The sequence below is a fragment of the Jaculus jaculus genome, chromosome 9 (assembly GCF_020740685.1).
Source record: "Jaculus jaculus isolate mJacJac1 chromosome 9, mJacJac1.mat.Y.cur, whole genome shotgun sequence".
Classification (NCBI taxonomy): Eukaryota; Metazoa; Chordata; class Mammalia; order Rodentia; family Dipodidae; genus Jaculus; species Jaculus jaculus.
In genome coordinates, this window is record NC_059110.1 from 117,988,299 (window position 1) to 118,011,206 (window position 22,908).

The following is a 22,908-nucleotide window of genomic DNA, read 5'->3' on the forward strand; positions in this document are numbered from 1 at the left end:
ATTCTCTTCCTGGCCCCTCTCAAATAAATGACGATAACAACAAATTAAAAAAAAACAAAACATGAGTACTGAGACCCTGAAGTATATAGCATAGCTGTTTCAAGGACCTCTAACAAGGCCCTCTGTCTGTGCCTGATGGTGATCCTGGGACATTCTCCATGGGCCCTATCCCTGGTGAAGAGGGCTCACCAGTACTTCTTAAACTCATGCCCAGGACACTGCACCCCACACAGGCTCCACAGCACTTGCCTTTTTGGGTTCCATAGAAACGATGTTGCCCGTAGAGAACATTGCTGTTTCCATGGTGATCCAAGTGGCTGACTGGTAGGAAGGTAGATGCCAGACTCCCCGAAAATCTGGGGTACGCAGGAGCTAGAGAAGCAAAAGGACTGGCTTGTCAAGGTGGCTCTTGACCACCATGACCTGAAATAGGTGAGAAGCGGGCTGGCAGCCCAGGAGTGACACCCGGCAGAGCCTGGGCACAGCCCGCCAGTGGGAAATCAACCCATCAATACATCACATTAACTCTGACTCGACTAATACCATCCCTCCGGTGCAGCACAAATTGAATTGCTGATGGGCTGGGGAGAGGGGGGCGGCAGCTTCTGATTCCCTCCCAGCAGCACTTGGTGTGGTGGGAGCTTCCAGACTAGGCAACAAAGGGGCTTGGAGCGAAGGCGTCTTGAGAGAAGGCTGTGCAGTGAGCAGATCCCTGTACGCTCTTAGCTAAGGGAGAGCCAGGCCAGACACAGCCTCCAGCCTGAGCCCTCCACAGGGCAAGCAGACAACTCTGGCGGCATTGTGGTGTGCCAGAGTTTATTTGGGTGATTCACACCCCTGGGCGGTACAGCTGGGTGCTCAGGCTCCCATCTGTGAGAAGCCACAAGTCTCTTCTCTACTCAGCTCTGCACCGAGGCCCGGTTTTTTCATGCCCATGTTTGCAAAGAAGCTGGTCCTAGCCATGGCACAGTGTCCTAGCGTGAGAGAACCCAGCCCCTTGTCTGGGGACTTTGAGTGGCCACTCTCAGACCTAAGAGGTCCATCCCTCTGAGGCAGCAAAAGCTCTGTAGGGCTGTGTCTATAGGAATGCTAGCCACTGCCTGGAGCTGCTGCTGCCCTGTTGGCCCAGGGTCTCCGGTGCCTCTGGTCACCTAGAATAGACACGGCTCTTGCTCCATTAGGTCTCAGCCTACAGGACTGGTCACAGCCTACAGGACTGGGTGCTGGCAGCCTGCTGGGGGTGGGGCACAGAAGCTTTAGCACTGCTCAGCTCCCCAGAACTGGCAGCTACCTGGATTGTGGTTTGTGAGGTGGCCCTTCCCATCAGGTCTCACAGGGGAGACTGAGGACCCACCAGAGAGGTTTGCCTGTTGGTGGCTAGCCATCCCTATTCACTACTACCATCTTGGCAGCTGTTAAGATGCTAGGACAGGGGAGGGAAGTTGGGGTCTCCTCCAGCCTGGCTTGCATCCAGGCCAGGTGGCTGGCTTTCCTGGTCATATTCCAGAGGCCTTTGTTAAATGGGTTGAGAGCTCCAAGAGGGATCTGGGCCAGGCTGAGGTCGATCTTCCAGTGGCTGGGCCTTCAGTCGACGCCTATCTTTGTCAGCATGAATCTAGCTATCTGTGAATATGTGGGGCTGGGGCATTCTAGCGCCCGCTATGAGCATCAGGCCGAGGCCTAGGGGGAGCCAGGATACCTGGAGCATCAACTCAGAGATATCCTGCTAGGTTTGTGGGCACTTGCCCACCTTCCAAGAAAAAACCAGAACAAAAAGCAGCTGGGTTGGGACACAGCACAGCTCTCTGCATGGTCAGAGCCACTCTGAACATGTCCCCATGGAGATCAGGCCCTAGAGGAGCTTCTCCTGGGGACCTACCTCATTGCTGTCCCAAGAGCTTCTGATAGTCTGACATCTCAGGCTACAATGGGCTGTGACAAGGGAGCAGGAGTCTCTGGGGTGTCCCCAGAGGGACAGGCAGAGGAGAGCAGGCTGGTTATGAAGGGCAGCCACAGTCCCTGGAGAGGGACAGCCTAGAGCAGGCAACATCCCAACTATTGTCATTTGATAAAGGGGTGCCTTGATTCACGGACACAGGGAAGCAGTCACAGCCCTCAAGTGTTGTGGTGAAGTCACTGGTAAGTTCCGCAGGACAGTGTCGCTCAGCATGCTTTGCTTCCTTTCCCATGGGGCCCCAGGGCTGCTGAGACAGGGCTCCTTTGAACCACAGGCAGCCGCGTGTTCATGGCATGAGACCACCTCTCAGGAGGTCACCACCAGAGAGGCAGCCCCAGAAGTGCAGGACAGCTCTCCGGATGTGTCTGTTTTCTGTCCCATGTCCCCAGGAGCTCCAAAGCTGACCTGCCTGGACACTGAAGTAGAAGAGGCCTCTGTGGGTCCATGGGGACAAATGGCCCTGGTGCCGAGAGAGGGCTGGTTTGGCGGGGGGCGATGCAAGGCAGCCCTGGCACGCAGCTCAGGCAAAGGACAAGGGGCTGGGAAATAGCTCGCTCCTAGCCTGTTCAGGCCTAGGCAGGGACCTCTGGTCCACATGCGGCCACCAGGGCTGCATTCTCTGGCTCAGTGGGAGCCTGGCGCTGTTGCATGGGTGAAGCTCTGGCCTCCCTGAAGGTGCAGCCTCCCATCTGAGCCCTGAGGCGCCTCGGAGAAGTGCTGCAACAGGGGAACCTGCTGGCTGTGTGCTGAGGGAATGCCCTCAGCCCACATGGGAGGGCTTGGGCAAGGTGCCCACTTCCAGGCCTGTCCTCACTGTCCCCCGTTACCCCCCCCCCAGGAGTAGGCAGAGGCTGTGAGGCTTGTTACATTGGCCTAGAGCATGTGAACACATCTGCAGCAGATGTTAGCCAGATTAAACTCAGCTCCTGGAAGACCTGACAAAGCCGAGAGGCCAGGGTGGGAGCAGCCGGGGTGGGGGGCAGGGGAAGGGGGTTAAACCACTGCAGCTGTCCCCCCGTAATTGGCTGCTGTTAAATATTTTATGGGCCTCGTTTTGGTAAACAGAAGTCTGTAAATTCCTTCTTCCCAGACGCTGTTTCCCAGGCTTGGACACCCCTACTCCATGCCCCTTCACGAGGTCTGGGTCTCTCACAGTTCTCTGGGGACAGCAGGCACTTGGCTGGCTGAGGGGCAGACACCCTGCCCTGTGCACTGACAGGGCTGTGAGGACGGGTGGCCCTGAGTTGACAGTGGCCAGGTCAGGGAATGAGGCCTACATCTACAGGCCAGTCAGAAGTTTAGTGGCTCTCCACCTCCCAGGGTGGAGGCAGGGCAGGGAGTCCTGGGAAGGAGGGTGGGGACAGGGGTTCTCTCAGTCCAGCAACAGAAGGGCTTCTTTCTCTTCCTCAAGACTCTACTTTCTGAACTGAAGAAGAAAGCAGAAAATGACTTTTGTGAATCAGAGCAACTGCTCTGAGACCAAAATCCAGACTTGGGATCGGCGGCACCCTGCAAGGGCCAGGGAGACTGGGGAGATGGCCTGGGCCGCAGAGTGCTGGGGAAGGTCTTGGTGGGGGGTGGCAAGGGACAGCTGGGAGGGCAGGCCCAGGAGGCCAAGTGTGCACCTCTGACAGCCAGATCTTCCAGCCCACACTCCTGCTGGAAGACCTCAAGGCCCCAGGAACTCCCTCCCACAGCCTCAGCCTGCTCTGCCACTGTGACCAGCAGGTGACAAACCCAAGGCCACTTCTTGCCTCAGAGCCTCTAGCTGACTTGGGAAAGGGGCCCTGACTGGGTGTGGAAGCCTTGCTGAGGACATCTCATCCTCTTCTATGGCTGCCAGAGAAGGGTGAGTGGGGGACACCTGCCCAGGGGGGCAGAAAAAGAGGAGTGGCTAAAGGTGGGGTAACCTATGGGCAGCATTTGAAGCACAGTGAGGACGGCAGGGAAACGGGAAGTCGGGTTTGGCGGCCATGGGGCAGGGGCTTTTCCTGCCCAACCAGCCTCACTGCAAGCCTCCCACTTCCCTCAGAAGTGGCCTGGTGGAGATGCCTGGCATCTTCTTGTCACTTAGGGTGCTGCCACACACGGCTGCCCAGCACTGACTGGAGCTAGCCCACTCACTCAGGTGACACCCCTTTCATTCAAAAGAGGCTGGACTAAAAATTCTGAGGCAACCTAACTGACTAGGAGCGTCTGCCCTGGGAATGGACAAGGTCACTGGCCATCCCGGCTTTAGTGGCTAAAGAGAGCAACCTAGCAACAGCCCAGGTTCTCTAAACATCCAAACCTCCCCGCTTCAGGCTCTCCTCACTCCAGATGGTCAGGCTCCTTGCCATTCAAGCCAGGATTTCAAGGTGCAGCTCCTAGAACTGACCACCCACGGTGTCCTCTGGAGCTTGGAAGGGCAGCCCTTCGGGTATGCCCTCAATCTCCTCCACAGGCCTGTAGAATACTGTCCCACTGGCACCCCGGGTACAGGGCCTGGCAGGCTCCATCTGTCCCTTGGCCTAGAGGAGTGGCTAAGGGGCCAGGATCCCATGGGCAGTATGCCCTGGATCCTGGAGTCCTGGACAGGCCCTCATACCATACGGAGGAGCTTAAGACAGGCTGTGGGCAGGTAGAAGGGCTGAGTAGGCAACTCGAGTCACAGGAGACCAGCAGGGGCATTCAAGGTCTGCCCCCAACACTTTGTGTGCATCTGGCATAGTGGCTCTGCCACCCATCCTTTCCACACCCCTTTCAGGCAGGCCACTGTGCCTGGTTGTCACTCATTCACGGGTGGTGTGCAGGGGCGTCTGGCAGGCATCTACCTGTTCCTGTCCTGGTCAGACCCCACTGGTGGCCAAGGCCCTGGCCCCAGCCATGGACAGCCCCCACAGGAGACGGAGACGTGGGAAGGAGGAAGCTGCTCTCTGTACCACATATGTCCAGTGTCTTGCTGGCTCCAAACAGCCACGCTGACTTGTGTGGTTTACAGGTATCGAAACAGGCTCAAAACCCTTGCAGCCGAGCAGACAAGCCTGAGGCTAATGGAGCTCTCAGGCTGTGGGCTGTGGTCACGGAGGGACGGGGCCTGAGGCCTTGCAGTGGCTTCCCGGTTGCACCGGGGCCAGCTGGGCTAGTGGACCCCCAGAGCTCCAGGACAGGGTTTAGCTCACCCTCATTCTTTCCCCGAGATCCCGGTTGCAGCTCCTATGGACATGGGTAGAGACACTATGAAATGTGGAGCATCTGGGGTGAGGGAGAGGGCCAAAGAGGAAAGGCCAGGGCCTGGAGGGGCCTATAAAGGTGACATTTTAGCCACAGAGGCAACAGGTGTAAGAAAGGGAGAGGCTTGCGTGGCTTAGTGGAGCAGCCTGTGATCCCAGCGAACGGGAGGATCATTGCAAGCTCAAGGCCAGCCTGGTCTGAAAAGCAAGCTCCAGGCTAGCCAGGGCTACATCATGAGCCCTGTGTGTCAAGAAAAAGAAAACAAAACCAACCACAAAATATGGGATGGGGCTTCCAGCATCTGGAGAGAAGGTAGTGGGGCAGAGGGAATTCCAGGAGGTGGCACCTGAAGGCCCACTGGAGGCTTTTGGCCACCCACGTGAGTGGGTGCTGGGTGGACCCATTTCCTTTTTGGACACGTTCCAGCTCCTGCTTGCTCCGGAAGTCCTGACAAGTCCCGAGGCCTCACAAGGTACTAAGGGAGATGAGAGCAGCTGGTGGCATGGAAGAGGCTGTGGGGTCTGCAACAGCAGGGCACACTTGGTGGCTTCTGTGTGTGGCTCCTGTCCCTGGAATCCAGCCAGGCCCGGATGGAGAAATGGCCACCAGGGTGGGTCTGTCTTTGTCAGAGGCTGGCTAGGCGAACAGCCAGTACTGGCACGTGTGCCCGTGACTCCCCCTCCAGGTGGCACAAGAGACCACGACGAGTCTGGCTGTGGCTGCTCCAAGCTCATGCCATACCCCTCCCCCCCTCCCCACCCCCGCCCGCAATGGCATCCCCTTTCATGGCCCTGTGGGTGGTCCTGGGCAGGCAGCTGGGGTGGGGGCAGGCTCACTGAGAATAGGGCCAGCTGTGCTGCACCCACACCCTTGTCCTGACCCACCCAAGGCAGGTTGGCAGACAGTCCCTCACCTCTGCCCCAGGCTAGCTCTGCTGTCCACCCCACCCCAGTCCCTTGAGGGTCCGCTTCTAATGAGACCCTCGTCTTGGGTGAGCCAAAAGGCCAACAGGCCTGGGGCTGAGCAAGCAGGCCCTGCCCAGGGCCAGATGTTCTAGGGCGGTTCCTCCAACACTGGGGTGCCTCCCCTGCACCCCCAGCTGTTCCAGGGACACAGGAAGCCCAGCCTGGTTCGAGCAGCTGCCCTGCAGATGGTGGAGGAGGGGACATCTTCCGGCTGGTTCAGAGGCCCTGCCTACAGTGAGGGTGGCACCTGTGACCAACCCCACCTGGGGTTCTACACGCTTGCCCTGGATGCAGGGGATGATGAGTGGGCAGTGCTAAGCGCCTGCCCCCCCCCGCCCATCCTGGAGGTGGTGGAGGGAAGCAGGACAAGGGGGAGGCCAGGCCTCTGGGCTGACCTCCCAGGCAGCCCCCACGCTGGACAGCCCCCACTCTGGCTATGTCGCGTGCCCTCTGCCTGCCTCGCCCCCCCTCCTGAACACACACGGCCGAGAAACAGGCTCCGGCACGTGGAGCCAGCTGGCACCTCGTCAGACTAGCAGCCAGGCACACTGCCAGGGCAGCCAGCCAGCCTGCCACTCGCTCCCGCCCCGCCTGCCCTGGCCTCTGCGTAGACCATGCTAAGTCGGCTGCACCACGTGGCCTGTTGGGGAGTAAGGCTGCAGACGTAGAGGACAGGGGAACCCCTGCAGAGGGGTCAGCCCGGGGCAGCAGATGTGGGGAAACTGAGGCACAGGCCTGGGAGGTGTGTGCCGTTACATGATTCCCAGACGGATGTGGACTTACGTCCACTTTCAGGTGGAGCTTAGCAGGTTGTGGGGGGGCTGACACCGGCTCCAGGACGGCTGCCTCCCCCACCCCCACCTTTTTGTCTCCTGCCCCAAGTGGGCCCTGTGTCCTGCTCTGGAGTCCTACATAGCCCACTTCTTATGCTGCGTTTGGGACTGGGTACAGGGGTTGCTCAGAAGTGGGCAGAGATGGCTGTTGCCCTTGGGGCTGGTTTCAAAGAACCTTCTCTTCGCGACACAGCCGAGCTTTGGGATGTACCAGACCCACTTTTTGCCTTAAATGCAGGACTCAGAATGGGGCTGGGGAAAGATGGCCTAGGACAAAGGCAGCCTATCACCTGGATGCAGGCTTTCCTCAACCAGGTGGACATCCCTGAGGCCGGGGCAGGAATACGCAATCCGCCAGCACAGGGCATTGTGTGAGGGGCTAAAGGTTGGGGGTCCACAGAACAGCCCATAAGCAGTTCCATCAGGACAGCCATTGGGAGCACTATCCGTGGGCCTCCAACCACCCACCCACCCTCTGAGTAGCCCAGTGAGGGGTAGGACGGGGCTGCAGAGCAAGTGGTGACACCCCCAAACTGTTCTGGTTGGTGCGGCATCCAGTGTAAGATGGAGAGGAAGCAGGCATCTACGTGTCTATACATAGCTGGGCGTGGGCTGCCATGCCTGGGGCCTGACAGGACGCAGTGTGGACGGCAAGGAGGGAAGTCAAGTCAGCCAGCTCAGGGTGGCCCTGTGCACCTGCGGCCATGCCAACGAGGAGCAGTCCTTGTGAGTGGCCTCCTGTCTGTCTGCTCCTCCTGCTTGTCTACTCTTCTCCCTCTCACAGACATCCTGGGAACCAGATGCTGTGGCCAGCTGGGAGACGCCCAGCATTCACAGAAGGCTGGATGGGGGCTGGCTATGGGGCACAGCCTCGGCGGGGCCTGGGGCCACCCATGGCTTGGTTGGGAGCAATGCGCTAGGGCCTGGCTCTGTCGGCACAGTCTTTGGGGCTGAAGCGGGTGGGAAGCAGAGCACAGGTGGGTTTGGGCCAAGGACCCCACTCTGCCCATTTGTCCTCAGGACCCTGCTGGCGTCCCTCCATCGGGAGAGCCGTATTCCTTATCACCTGCCCAACATGTGTGCTCCGAGTGGCGCCTAAAGCCGAGATTACTTTAACAACTGTCCCTCACTCGTCACCTGTCCTGTTTGGAAAACAGCCCCTTCTTGTTGCACAAAGAGAGGTTTCTCCAGCTTCCAGCAGTGCTGGGCGCTAATCTCTCTGCCTGGAACACTGGCGGGGCCATGCGCTGTGTGTGGGTCCACTGCGCTCTGTAAACACGACGCTGAGCACGGCGGTCATTGAGTTACTGCAACGCCGGGTGCCAGGAGCGCGAGCCCTATGTGCCCGCTGCCAACTGCAATCACCTCCTGTGTGCCAGCGGGGTGTGTGTGGGGGGGTTGTTAACCCTTCCCACACCGTGAAGTACAAACAGCCAAGGGTACGTCAGCAACATCAGGAGCCTGGGCCATCGTAGCCCGAGGCCGTTGTGTCCCAGGACCACCATCCCTGTCACAGCACCCAGGTGCCCAGCAAACCCTAGGCGGCTGGGCAGGGCAGGGGAGCCTGGGGTCTCGGCAAGTCTCTGGGGATCCTCCTGCCCTCCGTGACACCTGAGAGCGACAGGTATTAATTCGTGAGACACAAGAGGCTTGGGAGAGTCCAGGGGGCAAGCCTGGGCTGCTGATAGCGCCCTCTCCCCACCTCTCCTTCCCAGCTGGCATATCTGGAGCTCACACCTCCTCGAGGTTGGGAGATGGGGGCAGCTAACGACACAGGGCACAGCCCAATCCGGCTGGCCCAGCTGTGTTCCACATTTCCTCAGCTCCCCCAGAGTCCTCCTTGCCCACATCTGGAGTACACATCTGGTTAGGCCCAGTGCCTAGCAGGGGCCACCCCATTTCCAACCAATTACCACCTCCCCTGAGGGGCTTCCTCAGCAGGGAGGCCCCCCTCCCCACCCAGCATGCTTGGCAGGGCCCGCTGGCTGGGCTTTGCCACGGTCAATCCACAGCTCAGACCGGACTTACCTTCGTGGGAGTGGGACAGCCAGATCTGGGAGGTAGCGGGGTGGGAGCCACGATAGGCCTGCTCAGAGGGGGAGGAGGTGGGGCCACTGGGGTGCGTGGAAGCTGGCGAGCCCAGGCTGCTGGTGAGGAAGCTGCCCATGAAAGAGGAGGCTGGGGAATTTCCCATCAGGCGGCTGCTGGCTGTGGACAAAGGGTAAGAATGAATCTGGCGGCGGCTCCATGGCACAGCTCTGGGGGGACAGGGACAGCAGCCTGCCCCAGAAGTCCTCCTTCCGGGTGCATCTCAGGCCCTCCCAGCTCCCATAGGACCCCTGTCATCAAACTATCCAAGAAGCCTGTGGTAGGAAAAGCTGCCCACACAGGCACTGACAATCACACTTGAGCCTCCTAGTGCCTCAGGTGTATTAGGACTGATTACCCTCCTGTTACTGTGGAACCAAGGTTAACACCCTCTGCACATCATCAATCAGCCCACATCGCCACCACCACTGTCCACATCACCTCCCACATCTTCAGCAACAAGCACATCACCACCACCACCCAAAGCCACAGCACCACGAACAGCAACTGCAGCACCACCACCATCCCGGTCCACGTAACTTAGCCGCCGCCGCCACCACCATTCCATGTTACCACGGCCAACGATATCACCGCCAACCACGCCACCTTGCTACCTACATTCACCACCCACGTCACCTAACCCCCATCACGTCTTCCGCCACCATCACAGAGAGGGCGGCATGCCACGTAAACATTTAGGCCTTGTGGTAGACAAAGTGCCTTTCGGGCCTTCTTGGAGGCCCATCACCTGATGTTCTCAGGAATGGCAGTTGGCACCTAAAGGCCTCTCAGTTGTGGTGGATTTGACAGTATGCTTTGCCCACATTATCCTGAAAGAAGGGGCTCAGGTGATATGCCTGGAACTAGCAGGGCTGCAGCCAAAGGCTGTGGGACAGGGCTGTGTCACGGTCCCAGAAAAGCAAGGCAGAACTGAGTCCGAAGAAAGACGGAGATGAGAGGGAAAGAGGACCGAACGATAAGGGTCAAATCTCAAAGTGCCCTCTGGGTTATGCAGAATCAGGCCTCTACTGGGCTGGCACCAACCAGCCAACAGTGGTCAGGTGTCAGGAGCCGGAGGTTTCCAAGATGGGCCCAGCACCCTTGCATTTTCACTGGTGGCCTGAGGGCAAAGTAGATGGTGAGCTGCTCCTGACCCCAGGGCAGCACCCACAGCCTGCCAACCCACCCTCCCTGTCACTGTCACGGGCTATGCCAGGGGGAATAAGCTTCCCTGGTTGTCATGGCTACTAGCTCTTGTCCAAGCATGACACACATGCACACAGAGCCTCTGTACATGGGGCCACTCAGTGGGTGGTCTGGACTGCAAGACTGGCCCCTACCTGGGCAGGGTGCCCTGGCACTTTGCCACCTGTCCCTGGGAAGTGAACCTGGTATGGGACCATCCCAGGGCAGAGAGGGGTGTAGGGCTCTGGGCCTAGGAGGGAGGAGGCCAGCCCAAGGTGAGTCAGGGCAGTAGCTTCCTGCCCGGTAGCCAGGGGAATTGGTAAATTGGTAATGCCTCATCCCACCAGGCTTGGCCCTGGGAGCTTCCCAGACACGGTGACTCAGCAGAGAGGCAGCCAGGCTCGGAGAGCGGGATTGCCCAGGAGACCCTGGCAGCCACCCTGTGCCCTGCCAGCTTCTAGCCCAGGGCAGGGGGAAGACCATTTGGTTTCTTCCTCTTCTGGCATGAGGGACAGGCTGTGTAGGGAGGGGATGGGGCTTGCAGTAGGGGGGCTCCTCCCAGATACGGCCGAAGGAAGGGTCTGAGATTGCTGGTCGGGTAGAGCTCTAAGACAAGCCTCTGCTCAGAGCTAAGGAAAGCAGGCTGAGGTGCCCAGGAGCCAGGGACTTCCCAGACCACAGGGCCAGGATTGTCAGGGGCCCCAGCCAGACTATTGGCTTGTCCAGCCACGGGTAGGGACTTCCAGACTGGGAAGGAAAATAAATGCTGGCCTCCCTGTCCTACTCCAGGGACCCTGGAGGGGGGGGCATGCCTGTGGGATGAGTGTGGCCGCCCCAGCTGCAAATTTTCTGCCCTGCCCTGGCTCACTCCAAGTCCCCTAGGCCTTCTCACCCCCATTCCATCCCACGGAGCTCCACCTACCCCTTCCTCCCCAGGACAGTGGGAAGCAACAGAGTCCAAACGTTGGGTCTGGAGAAAAAAATTCTTCAACATCTTGGCCTGGGAACCTTGCGCCTTGAGTTCCCCCACACCACGACGCTGGCATGGCTCTCACCACGACGCTGGCATGGCTCTCAGCCAGCTGCAGCTGCAGCCAGGGTCTCACAGGGCCCACAGACCCAGGGAAACTGAGGCAAGGCAAGAGCTCCCTCACAGTCACCTCGCAAGAAAAGGGAGCAGCAGAAAATCTCGCCATCCAAAACCCTACTGCCCCCCAAGGGCCACCTTATGGGATGCACTGGGCAGCTGAGGGGCGGCAGTCCAGTGGGGAATTTGAACAACTGGACCAGCAAGCCAGATCCCAGGGTGAGGGAGACCGATGGCCCTCAGGGACTCTGGCTGACATCTTGCTCCAACGCTGTCCCAGAAGCCGGCCGCTCTGCCCGGAGGCCTTGGGGGCAAACAACACTGCGCCTGGCCAGCTCCCACCCCTCGCTGAGTGAGGGCCGAGGACACCCCAACGACACACTAGCCTACCTGTGCCTAGTGCCTCATCACCCTGCACCAGATTGTTTCCCAATTTGGCGGGGTGGGTGGCGGGGGGGCAATCCTTGGTTGCTGCTTTCTCTTAAAACAGACTCATGCCCCAGAGTGTGGGAAATGAGGGGCTGGGGACAGGGCTGCTCTGACCAGCTGTTTCCTGACCCCAAGGTTCTGGCTGCTGGGCTGGCTGGCACCTGCCCTCCTTTCTCTTCTTTGATGGTAGTTAAGGGGCTGGGTGCTATGTCCTCATTATACAAATGCCACAGTGACTTTCACTACAGTTCAAGCAGTAAGACTACCAGAGAGCTCCTTCTCTGAGGTTACTGACACGGAGTGTTTCTGGCACCCCCTTTTCAGGTGATGGTGACCTCAGCTGAAGTACAGCCTGACAGCCCTAACATCTCCATACTGGGAGTCCGGAAGCCAGCCTCCTGGCCAGCAGGCCAGCAGCTCAGATTGGTCCAGGCAGGCACCTTGTCTTACACCCCTCTTCACCAGCATGGCCCACACAAGACCGTGACCCTCACTCTGGCTTGGAAAGGGTGAGCGCCTCCCCACCCTGAGCCTGGCAGCAAACCTGGCAGTGAATCCCACAGACCCCTGCCAGGCAAGTGCTCTCACAGAGGGCAGCAACGCTGGGGGAGGAGGCCGTTAGCTCCCGGAAACCCTCCCCACATCCACCCAGCTCCCAGGCAGCCTAGGGAACCCCAGGACAAAGCCTCTGCGCTCCTATTGTCACCTCCACCTCAGAGGACTTCAGCAATGGCACCAGGCCAGGCCAGCAGAGCTGTGGGCAGACCTGGCAACCGTGTCCCAGCCCCCGCCTGCTGACCAGTAGCCAACCCAGACAGAGCCGGTGCAGTGGCTGTCTGGGAGCCCAGTTCAGCCTGGGCCACTGCCAGAGCCAGCACCACAGGCCAAGCCCGGCCAGGATCTAGGCTGCAGGCCCTTTCGGCTTGGCTAGGTCCCTCCCTGCCTACAGATTGCTCTGGTCACCAGCCTAGGCTAGGATGGGCAGTGGGGAGCCCAGAACAGTGCAGAGGCCCAGAGGATTTCCTGACAAGGGCCCTCTTTGGCCAGGCACCCAAATCCTCACACCAACCATGTTGGCACCTCCCCTGCCAGTAGCTTTACAGACCCATATGGCTCAGTGCCACCAGGGTTCCCAGGTCCTGAGGTATAGGGCATGACTGACGCCGAATGGTTGACCCTAGCTAGCCCCACAGGTCCAAGTGCCAGGTTGAATGGGCCTGTTCACTCTAAAATCACCCCTGCCCCCTCCCCCCCCAGCCAGTCCTCTAAGGGGCCTGGACAGGCCACTCCACGCGTCACAGAGGTGTGGTACATGGCGCTTCTTCCCGGGGGGATCTGAACACTAATGCACCAGAGGGCCATGGGCAGGCTACTCCATGTACCAGTCCCCACTGGACGCTCCACTGCTTGGCCTGGAGCTCTAGATACAGGGTGGGCTCTAGTCCCAGTTCCAAGGCCACCTCAGCTCTGCCCAGGACACCATGGAGTCCTGGCCCAGATGCCCAGCTGGCTGAGAAAATCACTTCGGAAGCCAGCATGGCAGGTTCAGTTGATGAGCGCCTAAGACATGGCCCCCATATCTGGGAGGCCAGTCGGTCCCCATGCCAAGACCGGCGACCTGCACAGGGTGATGTGCCACACCTGGATCCTGGCTGCTCCAAGGCTGCTAGCACACAGGTGGGCCCAGAACGGCATGCCTTGGAGGCTGCTAGGAGCCCTATAGCTTTCAGGTCACTTCCTGGCGAGATACAAAACCTCTGTGACTAGTCAAAGGGGCCCTGACCTGTCCATGTTCCTCAGAGGGCTGACTGGTCAAGGGTAGCCTTGCAGTGAACAACAAGCCCACTGCACCTGGCACTTGGGGTGTTAGGAGCTGGATTCCTACGACACTTGGGGATCTCTGATCGCGGAGCTGGGCCCTTACCCCGAGGCTATGGTGTGGCTCTTAGGAATGGCAGCAAGTTGCAAGGGACGATGCAAAGGAGGCCTGTGTAGCCAGATACAGCTGGTGGGGGCTCTCCTCCCACCCACCTGCATGCCAGACTCACTTGTTTGTGGTGGCCAGGGTGGTCCACAAGTGAGACATAGGGCAGCCTAAGGGCACTAATGTGCCTAGGTGCCTGGGTATTGTTTAGGGAAGCTACCAGCTTGTACTCCTGAAGAAAAGCTCCTTATATGTCTGAATGGCTGTCTAGTACCTCTGCCAAGGACCCCCTCACCAAGGACCTGGCACACCAGAGGCCAGGCCTGGCTGGTTGGACAGTCCAGTGCTGGCCATGTTTGAGCACCTGGCTCTTCTGCGAGGCTGTCCCAGCTCAGCACAGACACCGGCCTGAGCCAGCAGGATAGGAGAGAACAGAGCTGCAGGGAACAAGCATTTGTTTTGAGTTAAGTGAGCCACTCAGACAGCGTCCTCCTTTTCTGGAAACTGTGAAATGGGTTGTTAAAAAAAAAAAAAAAAAAACATGGCTCACTGAGATGGCGGCAAGCTCCCGAAAAGAAAGTCCCTTCCCAGGCTCTCAGCGCTCCTGTCGCTTCCGGAAGCCCAGCTGACGGGCTCCTGGCACGGACCTCCTTGGCTTTGTGTCTGGCGGCTGCACCCACTGCCTGCACCAGCTCCCACCCTCCAGCTTACAACTATTCAGGCTCCCCTCTTCCCCCGGCACCCGCTTCCGGCTTTGCCTCCCCCGGGCCCCTGAAAGGCTGCCCCAGCAGTGGGGATGCTTGGCCCAGAAACTGGCCCTTAGCCTCCCCCCAAGGGACACCAAGAGTGGCTGAGAATGGAGTGTTGGACATCCTGGCTGGGTGTGTGTGTGGAGAGGGGGTGCTCCCCTCCCATACAAAGCCAAAGCCCAGAGGGAGTAGAGGAGGAAGGAAAGACAGCCCCTTTGCCCCACCCCACATTCCTCTCATTCCAGGAACCCCAGGGAGAACCGATCTTCCAGGCTGATCTTCCAGCAAGGACTTTAGATAGGGGGCGAGGGTAAGGCTCTAGGGCAGTCTGTGGGAGGCTGGATGGTATCTGACCCTCTAGTTGGCCAAGTGGAGGAGAAGGAGGAGCCAAGGATGGAGATGCCCAGTGCTCGTGCAAACAGCCACTCAGACCCTCTACCCACTAGGAAACTGGAAACTGCTGGAGAATGGGGCTTAGGAGCCTTACCACAGGCTACCGCAGGGTGCGCTGTGAACATTCCCAGACCACTGAGCTCCCATCTGCTGGGGTCACTCGGTTGCCCCAGCACCAGATGATGTGGGGAAGGTGTGCTGCAAACCTGGTAGAGCACATGGATCGTATGAGAACACATTCAGGGTGTGTCTCTAAGTGTGTGTCATCTATGGCCACGAATGTGCACACATGTCTAGGGTGTGTGGCTATGGGCATACAAGCCTTAGCAATCTCTCAGGCACACAGATTGGGCAGGTTCTCCAAAAAGCTGCTTAAGAGTCAAGCATGACTGGTCCAAGCTCCTGGAGGAGGGGCGCATCAGGCTGTGCTGCTTGTGGTAGGGAAGACCACCAAGCTCTAGATTCAAGTCAAGTGGGTCTCAGACTATATAGCTCCAAGACCTTTGACCAGCATGGCTTTCCAGCCATGTCTCCTGGGTTAGGAAGACCCCAGCCCTGAAGGCAGTCTCTGGACTCAGGAGGACTCTGGAGAGCCTTCTTTTCTGGAGAAGCAGGACCTGGCCCTCCTCAGACTCCAATCTCCTCTTTTCTAATCCTGCTGGCCATGGGCCAGCCCAGTCTGGGGAGTACCCACCCCAACTTCAAATCCACTGCCAGCAGGTGTCAGTCTGCAGCTCTGTTCCTGGCATCTCTGAGCCACCCCTTCTGCCCTCATAGTCCTGGCAGTGTCTGAGGGCACCGAACCCCCATGGGTCCATCACACCCTGAGAGCCATGGCCCAGCTCTGTGAAGGCAGCTGCGGGAAAAGTGGAGGCGAAAGCAGACCCAGGGAAAGGAACAGGGGGAAGGAGGGGAGTGAAGCAGGGCGGAAGGGCCTGGAAGCATAGCCTGGAGTGAGGGCTGGAGGGGAAGCCAAGAATGCTGAGCAGTGGGCGTTGGGCTTGGCCCTTCCCTGGGACATAGTGGGGTGGGTGGCCTGGGAAGATCACCTCACCCGGGAAGCCCCTTGGCTGGTCCAAGAGAACCTTCCGGAAGTCCCCACTGGCCCAAAGGAAGCCACTCTCAGGCCATAATAGGAAAGCTCTGTGGTTGCTGAGCCACTCACCAGGCAACCATGGAAAAGGCTGGGAGGCAATGATGACAGGGGACAGGCCCAACCGACAGCCCAGAACTAATAAAAGAAAAGGAAAATCGGATATAAGTCTGGTTCTTATTAAAAAAGTAAATTTAGCCCTTTGGCTAGGATAAGGGGTGGGGTGGCTAAGGCTCCCTACTGGGGAGGCCCTGGACTCCTTCCCAGAGTGACTCAGAATGTCCCGGGGCGGGCAGGCAGACGGGTATTGAGGCTGCAGAAGGGGCAGGGGCACCTTCCCTCTCTTCCTATTTTTCACACCTTCTAAACCTTCAGGAGGGTGGCCAGGACCTCCGAGAGCGCTGGGATGTACGGCAGGGCGTGGGAAGGTGACCAGAGCTGGTCAGCACCACTCTGACAGCCCCCCACGCACATGCTGAAGGCGCTTCCCTGCCCACTGCTTGGAACTGAGCCGCCTTGGTACAGACGTCAGGCCCTGTACACATACAATACGCAGTCATGAACATTCCCACACAGGGTCACACGTGCATGCCCACTTACACACTCACACACATGCAAACGTGTACACTAACACTAGGGATCTATACACACACGTACCAGTGTGCACACACACACACATCAGCCTGGGAGTCTCTTCAGAGAAGCAGTTGGCCCCATGGGCAGAGCTGGTGGGCTTTAGTCTTAGCTATGGGCATCCACTCTACTCTCCTACATCTGGCCCCTCATCTAGGCCTCCAGCTGTGCCCTGCCTCAGTTGTGGGCAGGGAGAAGGACTAAGGAGAGCTGAATAGGACAGAGGCCCTCTCTCGGCAGTGCTACCTGCAGGATGGACCTCGGTGGAACTGAGTCCATGGAGACTTTCACGCGCCCTAGCTCAACGTTGCGGGTAGGGACCTCACCCTGCTGGCTGGACTTCCTTGCCTGCCAGATGGACCAGCCATAGCACCTTCAGCCTCCCCTCCCTCATCCCCACATAGGCTTCACAGGGTGGAGGCTCGAGGGACAGGGAAGACAGAACTTAAAGAAGTGGAGGGAAACAAAGGCCTGAGGCTACCTAGGGGCAGCCCCCATCCCTCTACATGACCCCCTCCCTTATGGTTCCTCCACCCCACATTTCCTGACCTGGCCTGCCCGGAGGTGTGAGGCCCACAGTCTCTGTGACACAAGCCTGGCACCTTGGCCCACTGCCAGCCTGTAATGGTTCTGTGGGTAGCCACAACCCCAGGCCCACAGCGCTGCGGGGACAAAGGGGCACTCTACGTCCCTGCTGCCAACGTCAGCTTCGGTCTTCATCTCCCAGCGCCTCTCCTGCCACCCCTTGTCCCCACTGGGTGTCCACCCATGCCTGGCCCGGGAGCAGCGGGTATTTTGTGCTATACCTCCCCCTGGATGGGCCCTCTTGCCAGCATCACAGTCCTGTGGGCGCAGAGGTTGTTTCCAGGGCACTTAGAGCTGGGTACACACCCCGACCCCGGCCTTCCTGCCCAGGTCAGGCCCCCAAACCCCTTTACCGCAGCAGCAAAGTGAGCGCATGACTCCTCCCCGGGCCGCTGCCAGTGACTTCAAGAATGGGAAGCACCACGTTTACTAGAGATGAGGAAGGGCAGCTGTCGCCTCTAAGTAGTGCCCTCCCGTGATGCCCCAGGTCAAGCAGTAAGGCTGAGAGCTTGATGTCTTGCCTGTGCCTGGAGGAGCTGAGGACCTACAACATCTAACAAGGCTCAGGCCCACAGGCCGCACCCCCCCCCCCGGCCCCTGGCACCCCTGCGGGGTACACCTGCCCTGTGTCAGCAGGCTTAAGCAGGCAGTATAGCAGCAAGGACAGCCAGACACATGGCGGCCACTGCCTGTGGCCCTGAGTTAGCTGCCATGCTGGGCTGGGAGGGCTCCAGCTGGCCACAGGACTTGGCTGTCCTGTTCCCTGAAAAGGAAAGTACCCGGCCTGGCACTGTTATAGCACTCTTGGGGCTTAAGGGACACTGGGTCTTGCAGGGACACAAAGGCACCCTGAGCCCCTCTGCCTAGAGCCAGCATCCCATCATTTCCCAGCTAAATGCTTTAGGTGAGGTTGGCTCCCAGCATGCTGTGTCTCGGTGTGCCGTGCTTTTGGAGGGAGCTCAAGGGCACCCTTCCCACACTCAGTTTCTAAAGGCCCACTTCACGTCCAGCCCAGCCCCCTCTGAAAAGCCCCACTTGGCCCCTTCCTAAAAAAGGGCCCTTCAGGCTGGAGAGATGACTTATTAGTTAAGGTGCCTGCCTGCAAAGCCTAAGTAAGGACCCAGGTTTGAGTCCCCAGTGCCCAAGTAAGCCAGATGCACAAGGTGGCACACATATCTGGAGTTTGTATGCAGTGGCTGGAGGCCCTGGCATATCTATTCTCTATCTGCCTCTTCTTTTTTTTTAATTTAATTTATTTATATGAGAGAGTCAGAGAGAAAGGGGCAGGGAGAGGGAGAGAGAGATAATGGGCACACCAGGGCCTCCAGCCACTGCAAACAAACTCCAGATGCATCTGCCACCTTGTGCATCTGGCTTACATGGGTCCTGGGGAATTGAACCAAGGTCCTTTGGCTTTGCAGGCAAATGCCTTAACTGCTAAGCCATCGCTCCAGCCCTCTCTTCTCATAAATAAATAAATAAATAAATAAATAAATAAATAAATAAATAAATAAATAAATAAAAATAAAAACTATTTTTAAAAAGGGCCCTTCCCTGGAATTTCCCACCATTGTGGGACTCTCCACTCAGTCCTCCATTGCACATCCAGGAGACCAGGCTGGATCTGTCTCTTACGACACTTGGTCCACTGGTAGCTATTAGGTCCAGGGTATAAGGACCCCAAGATTTGGTTGAAGAGGGGAGCAGGAGAGAGTTGGGAAAGAATAGGAAATTTGGGTACCTTGTACCCTACCCAGATAGTAGAAGGCCAGAGGGAAACTGAGGCAGCCTGACTCTAGTACTCTTTCTCCTCAGGGACAGGTCATGACTTCCAGAAAAGTCCTCCCAGCCTTGGGTGCCTGCACACCTGGGTTCCCTGGAAGGTGAGGCCTGAGGAGGGAAGGACAGAGCTCCTGCCAAAGTACAGAGTAGTAAGCACACCCAGGACAAGAGCTGGGTTACGTATACATATGTATATGTATACATATATGTATGTATATGAACATGTACATATTAAAGGCTGAAACACTTTGTGGAACTTGACTGGCTTGGAAGGAAGGGACATATAGGGGCTTGGAGATCCAATCACCATGAAATGATGGCCATTTCTCAGCAAGATTGCATCACTGTGCCAAGGAGCCAAGGAGAGGTGGGGACTGCTCCACCCCTGGGGACATTGTGGCAGTCTGTAAGCCCAAAATGAGCCCTTTCTCAGAGGCCCAGGATGTCTTGCAATGGCTTCTAATGGGGACACAGGGGCCTGGTGAGGCCAGGGAAACACAGTGAAGCTAAGGATTAAAGCGTCCAGGCTGTGTTCCCTGCCTTGATCTTTCCCACCCCAAGGGGAGGGGTGTCCTCAGGTCGTTGCTTTCTGGGGCAGGGGACATTCTCTGGGAGCATCTCAGTGGTAGACCACCTGCTCTTGCTCCTTCAGTGCCTCAGCGTAACCTGAGGACAGCCATGAGGGAAAAGCAGACCCCAATGCAAGGTAGAAATACAGTGGTTCTTAGGACTCTGGGGAGACAAGTGAGGGGGTTTCTGGGGCAGGGATGTTGTACCCCACTGAAAGGCAGTCCCAGGATAGCCAGGTGAGGGTACCAGCCTGAGAGGCTTGGTGGACTCCAGCAGGAGACCTGATAGAGAGAAGATCCAGCAGGGGGCTGAGGAGATGGCTCAGCGGGTAAAGAACCTGTTGCAAAAGCATGAAGAGCTGAGTTCAGATCCCCAGAACCCATGTAAAAAAGCTGGGTGTTGCTGGGCGTGGTGGCGCACACCTTTAGTCCCAGCACTCGGGAGGCTGAGGTAGGAGGATTGCTGTGAGTTCGAGGCCAGCCTGAGACTCCATAGTGAATTCCAGGTCAGCCTGAGCTAAAGCAAGACCCTACCTCAAAAAACAAACAAAAAAGCTGGGTCTGGCAGCGCACACCTATAATTAGATACTTGACATTGACCTCTGGTCTTTCCATGCACACACACACACACACGCACGCACACACAAACACACCAGCAGAAAGGCTGGTGGCTCATCCATGTACTGGGCCCCACCCTCAGCAGACAAATGCAAGCTGAATAAAAGGTGACCAGAGTTAGGACAGCAAGAGGAGCTTCCTCCTTGCCCCAGATATGAGTACCAGGCAAGCAAATGATCTCACTAAGCCCCTGCCATCCTGGGCCAGAGCTGCTCCAGGGCAGATCTATGCCCTGTCCCTGGAGGGTGAAGGCACACAGCTGGTCTTCAGCGGGGACTGCTAGTCAGAATAAGTTCTTGGACCCCCCACGACCCAGATGATGGTGACTCTCAGACCAGCCTGGTCTAGCCCCAGATGACAGCCAGCTGCCTACTCTGTGGAGGCTCGGAGAGCACCCAGGTTGGGTGGGCCAGGCCAGGTACCCACTGACCCCACTTGGGCATACAGTTGGCACAGGGAAGGCTAGAGGAAACAGTGACCAGATCAGAGGGTGTGAACCCTTGCTGTCCACTCCACAAAGCAAGCCCTGCACACCTTCCAGAAAGTGAAATCCTACCTCAGCTCATTCATTAGACAATGTTTTTCTTTTTTAGAATTTATTCTATTAGTTTTATTTGAGAGTGGGGAAGAGAGAGAGAGAGAGAGAGAGAGAGAGGGAGAGGGAGAGAGAAATCAATCCAGGGCCTTCAGCCACTGTTAATGAACTCCAGAAGCATGTGTCACCTTGTGAATCTGGCTTATGTGGGTTCTGGGGAATCAAACTTGGGTCCTTTGGCTTTGCAGGCAAGTGCTCTAACTGCTAAGCCATCTCTCCAGCTCTCATTAGTTTCTGAACGCCCATACAGCACCGGAGCCAGCCATTTTCCCCAGGACCACCCTGCAGGTCCAGGAATCCATCAGTAGCCCAAGCTCCCTAACCGGAAGCCTCGGCTCTCACTGGACCCCACACAGCCCCCTAAGTGGTGATGCAGCCAACCTACTCCATGAGCTGAAGGCACAGCTAAGAGTGGGCTTCCCATGGGGCTCAGACTTCTGGCTCTGCAGGGGGAAGTGGTGTCCTACCAATGGCAGGACCACACATGTCGGGGGTGGTGGGGGAGCCTGCACAGCAACCCCACTGGACTGTGCAGCAGGTCTGGAGACTGGGGCAGAAAAGCCGAGAGAAGGATGTGTATGGCTTAGCTCTGGCGATTGTGTCCAGGGACAGAGCTGGACACAAGAAGGGACAAGGCTGAGAGAGAGGAAGGGAGGTTTGGTAATGCTGGGGCTTGGACTTAGCTAGGAGGAAGATCAGAGGAACGAACCCCTAAGATGAGGTCTCTGCCCGGCCAGCAGCCAGAGGCCAGAGAAGTTCAGGCTGCAGGAACACTGGGCAGCTACCGCCATGGGATGGCCCCCAGTGGCGCCTGGCTTTTGCCCTTTTGTAACTCCCCTCTCTGAGCACAGTCGGGATCCAGACTGCTTGTATAGCTAGGAGGTGGCAAAAGCAAGGAGCCGCCAGGGCGTTGGCAGAAGGACTGTGGGTTCCATCACACTCGCCCTCTCTTGCCTACTCTGAGCAAAACCACTGTGGGCTGAGTGTTGTCTGATGGCCTGGAGGTGAGAAACAAAGTGAAGCCTGTGGCTCTATCCCACTCCACGTCCCAGATTCCTGACCCACAGAATCCGAAATATTAAATACTTGCCGACTTTGAGGATAATCTGACACCTCGCAATAGCTAATGAACACACAGAGAAGAGAGAGACCCGTGGCGATAGTTCAGTGTTGATGGGGAGGCCCAGAGCAGACGTGGAAGGAAAAGGGAGGCCCAGGGGGACAGACCTATTTAGAAGTCAGAAGTGCAAGCCGGGTGTGGTGGCACGCGTCTTTAATCCCAGCACTAGGGAGCCAGAGATAGGAGGATTGCTGTGAGTTCGAGGATATCCTGAGACTACATAGTGAATTTCTGGTCAGTCTGCGCCAGAGTGAGACCCTACCTCAAAAAACAAACAAAACAAAAAAGAAGTCAGAAGTGCAGATTTAGGTGTGAAGCCACTCTGAATCCTGCCCCAGCCAGCAAGTCCTCAGGGTCCCTGACATCCTCGAAGCCCTGCCTTTGTGGGCTCCCATGTGATGGAGATTTTCCCCTGCTCACCTCCCTTCAGCGACCCTGGGTTCTTACTACTTGCTACCAGATCTGCTATGTGTTATGAAGGACCGGAGTGGCCTTGTGTATGGTTTTCCAATTTTCCTAGTTTTATCTAAGTTCAGACACGTTAAGGGTTTTTTCAGGGTTAGCCTAAAGATGCATCATAATTTAATTGAGATTTAATTTTAATATCAATTTAAAGCAAATTAAAAGTTTATTTTTAGGATACTCAAAGGAATGTAAAAAGTCTGAAGAAGGGGATTGGCTTCCAGGCAAACTACCCATGAGGTGAGCTGCTGGCCTGGGGTGACGGAGTGCACAGTAAGACTCACTGGACAAGAGCGATTGACTTGTTGTGTGGCCTGGCAGAGCCTGAGGGTCACGGAGTCAGGCCTCTTCTCCTGGGGGTATAGGGCAAGCAGGTCACGTACTCCAGAGCTGGCTCACAAGCCAAGGACAGGGGCGAGGGGGCATGCTATCCTTCCTCCTAAGACTTCTTGTCTAGTCCTCACTAGGGCCACACAAGGGCCTCAGCGCTACCTCCTACCTGCCCTGGGAGCCAAGAGAGATGGATCAGGCAATGGGTCTGGGCCACAGCAGGTTGAGTGCAAGTCCTTCCTGCACTGGACCGGCCTTGAGTACAGGTTCCAAGACAGTGACGGTGACAGCTAACATG

General features: G+C 57.5%; 1 protein-coding gene across 2 annotated transcripts in view; it reads right to left on the reverse strand.

The window, feature by feature from the left end:
- The window catches only part of Bahcc1 (BAH domain and coiled-coil containing 1), a 62,658-nt gene that overhangs the window by 28,669 nt on the left and 11,081 nt on the right, over window positions 1-22,908 (reverse strand). For both annotated transcript variants that reach the window (XM_045158010.1, XM_045158009.1), the window contains exons 2-3: window positions 8,997-9,176; window positions 250-372 (exon numbers count right to left, since the gene is read on the reverse strand). In XM_045158010.1, the coding sequence (XP_045013945.1) occupies window positions 250-372; window positions 8,997-9,176 (303 nt within the window). The remainder of the gene's footprint in view (window positions 1-249; window positions 373-8,996; window positions 9,177-22,908) is intronic.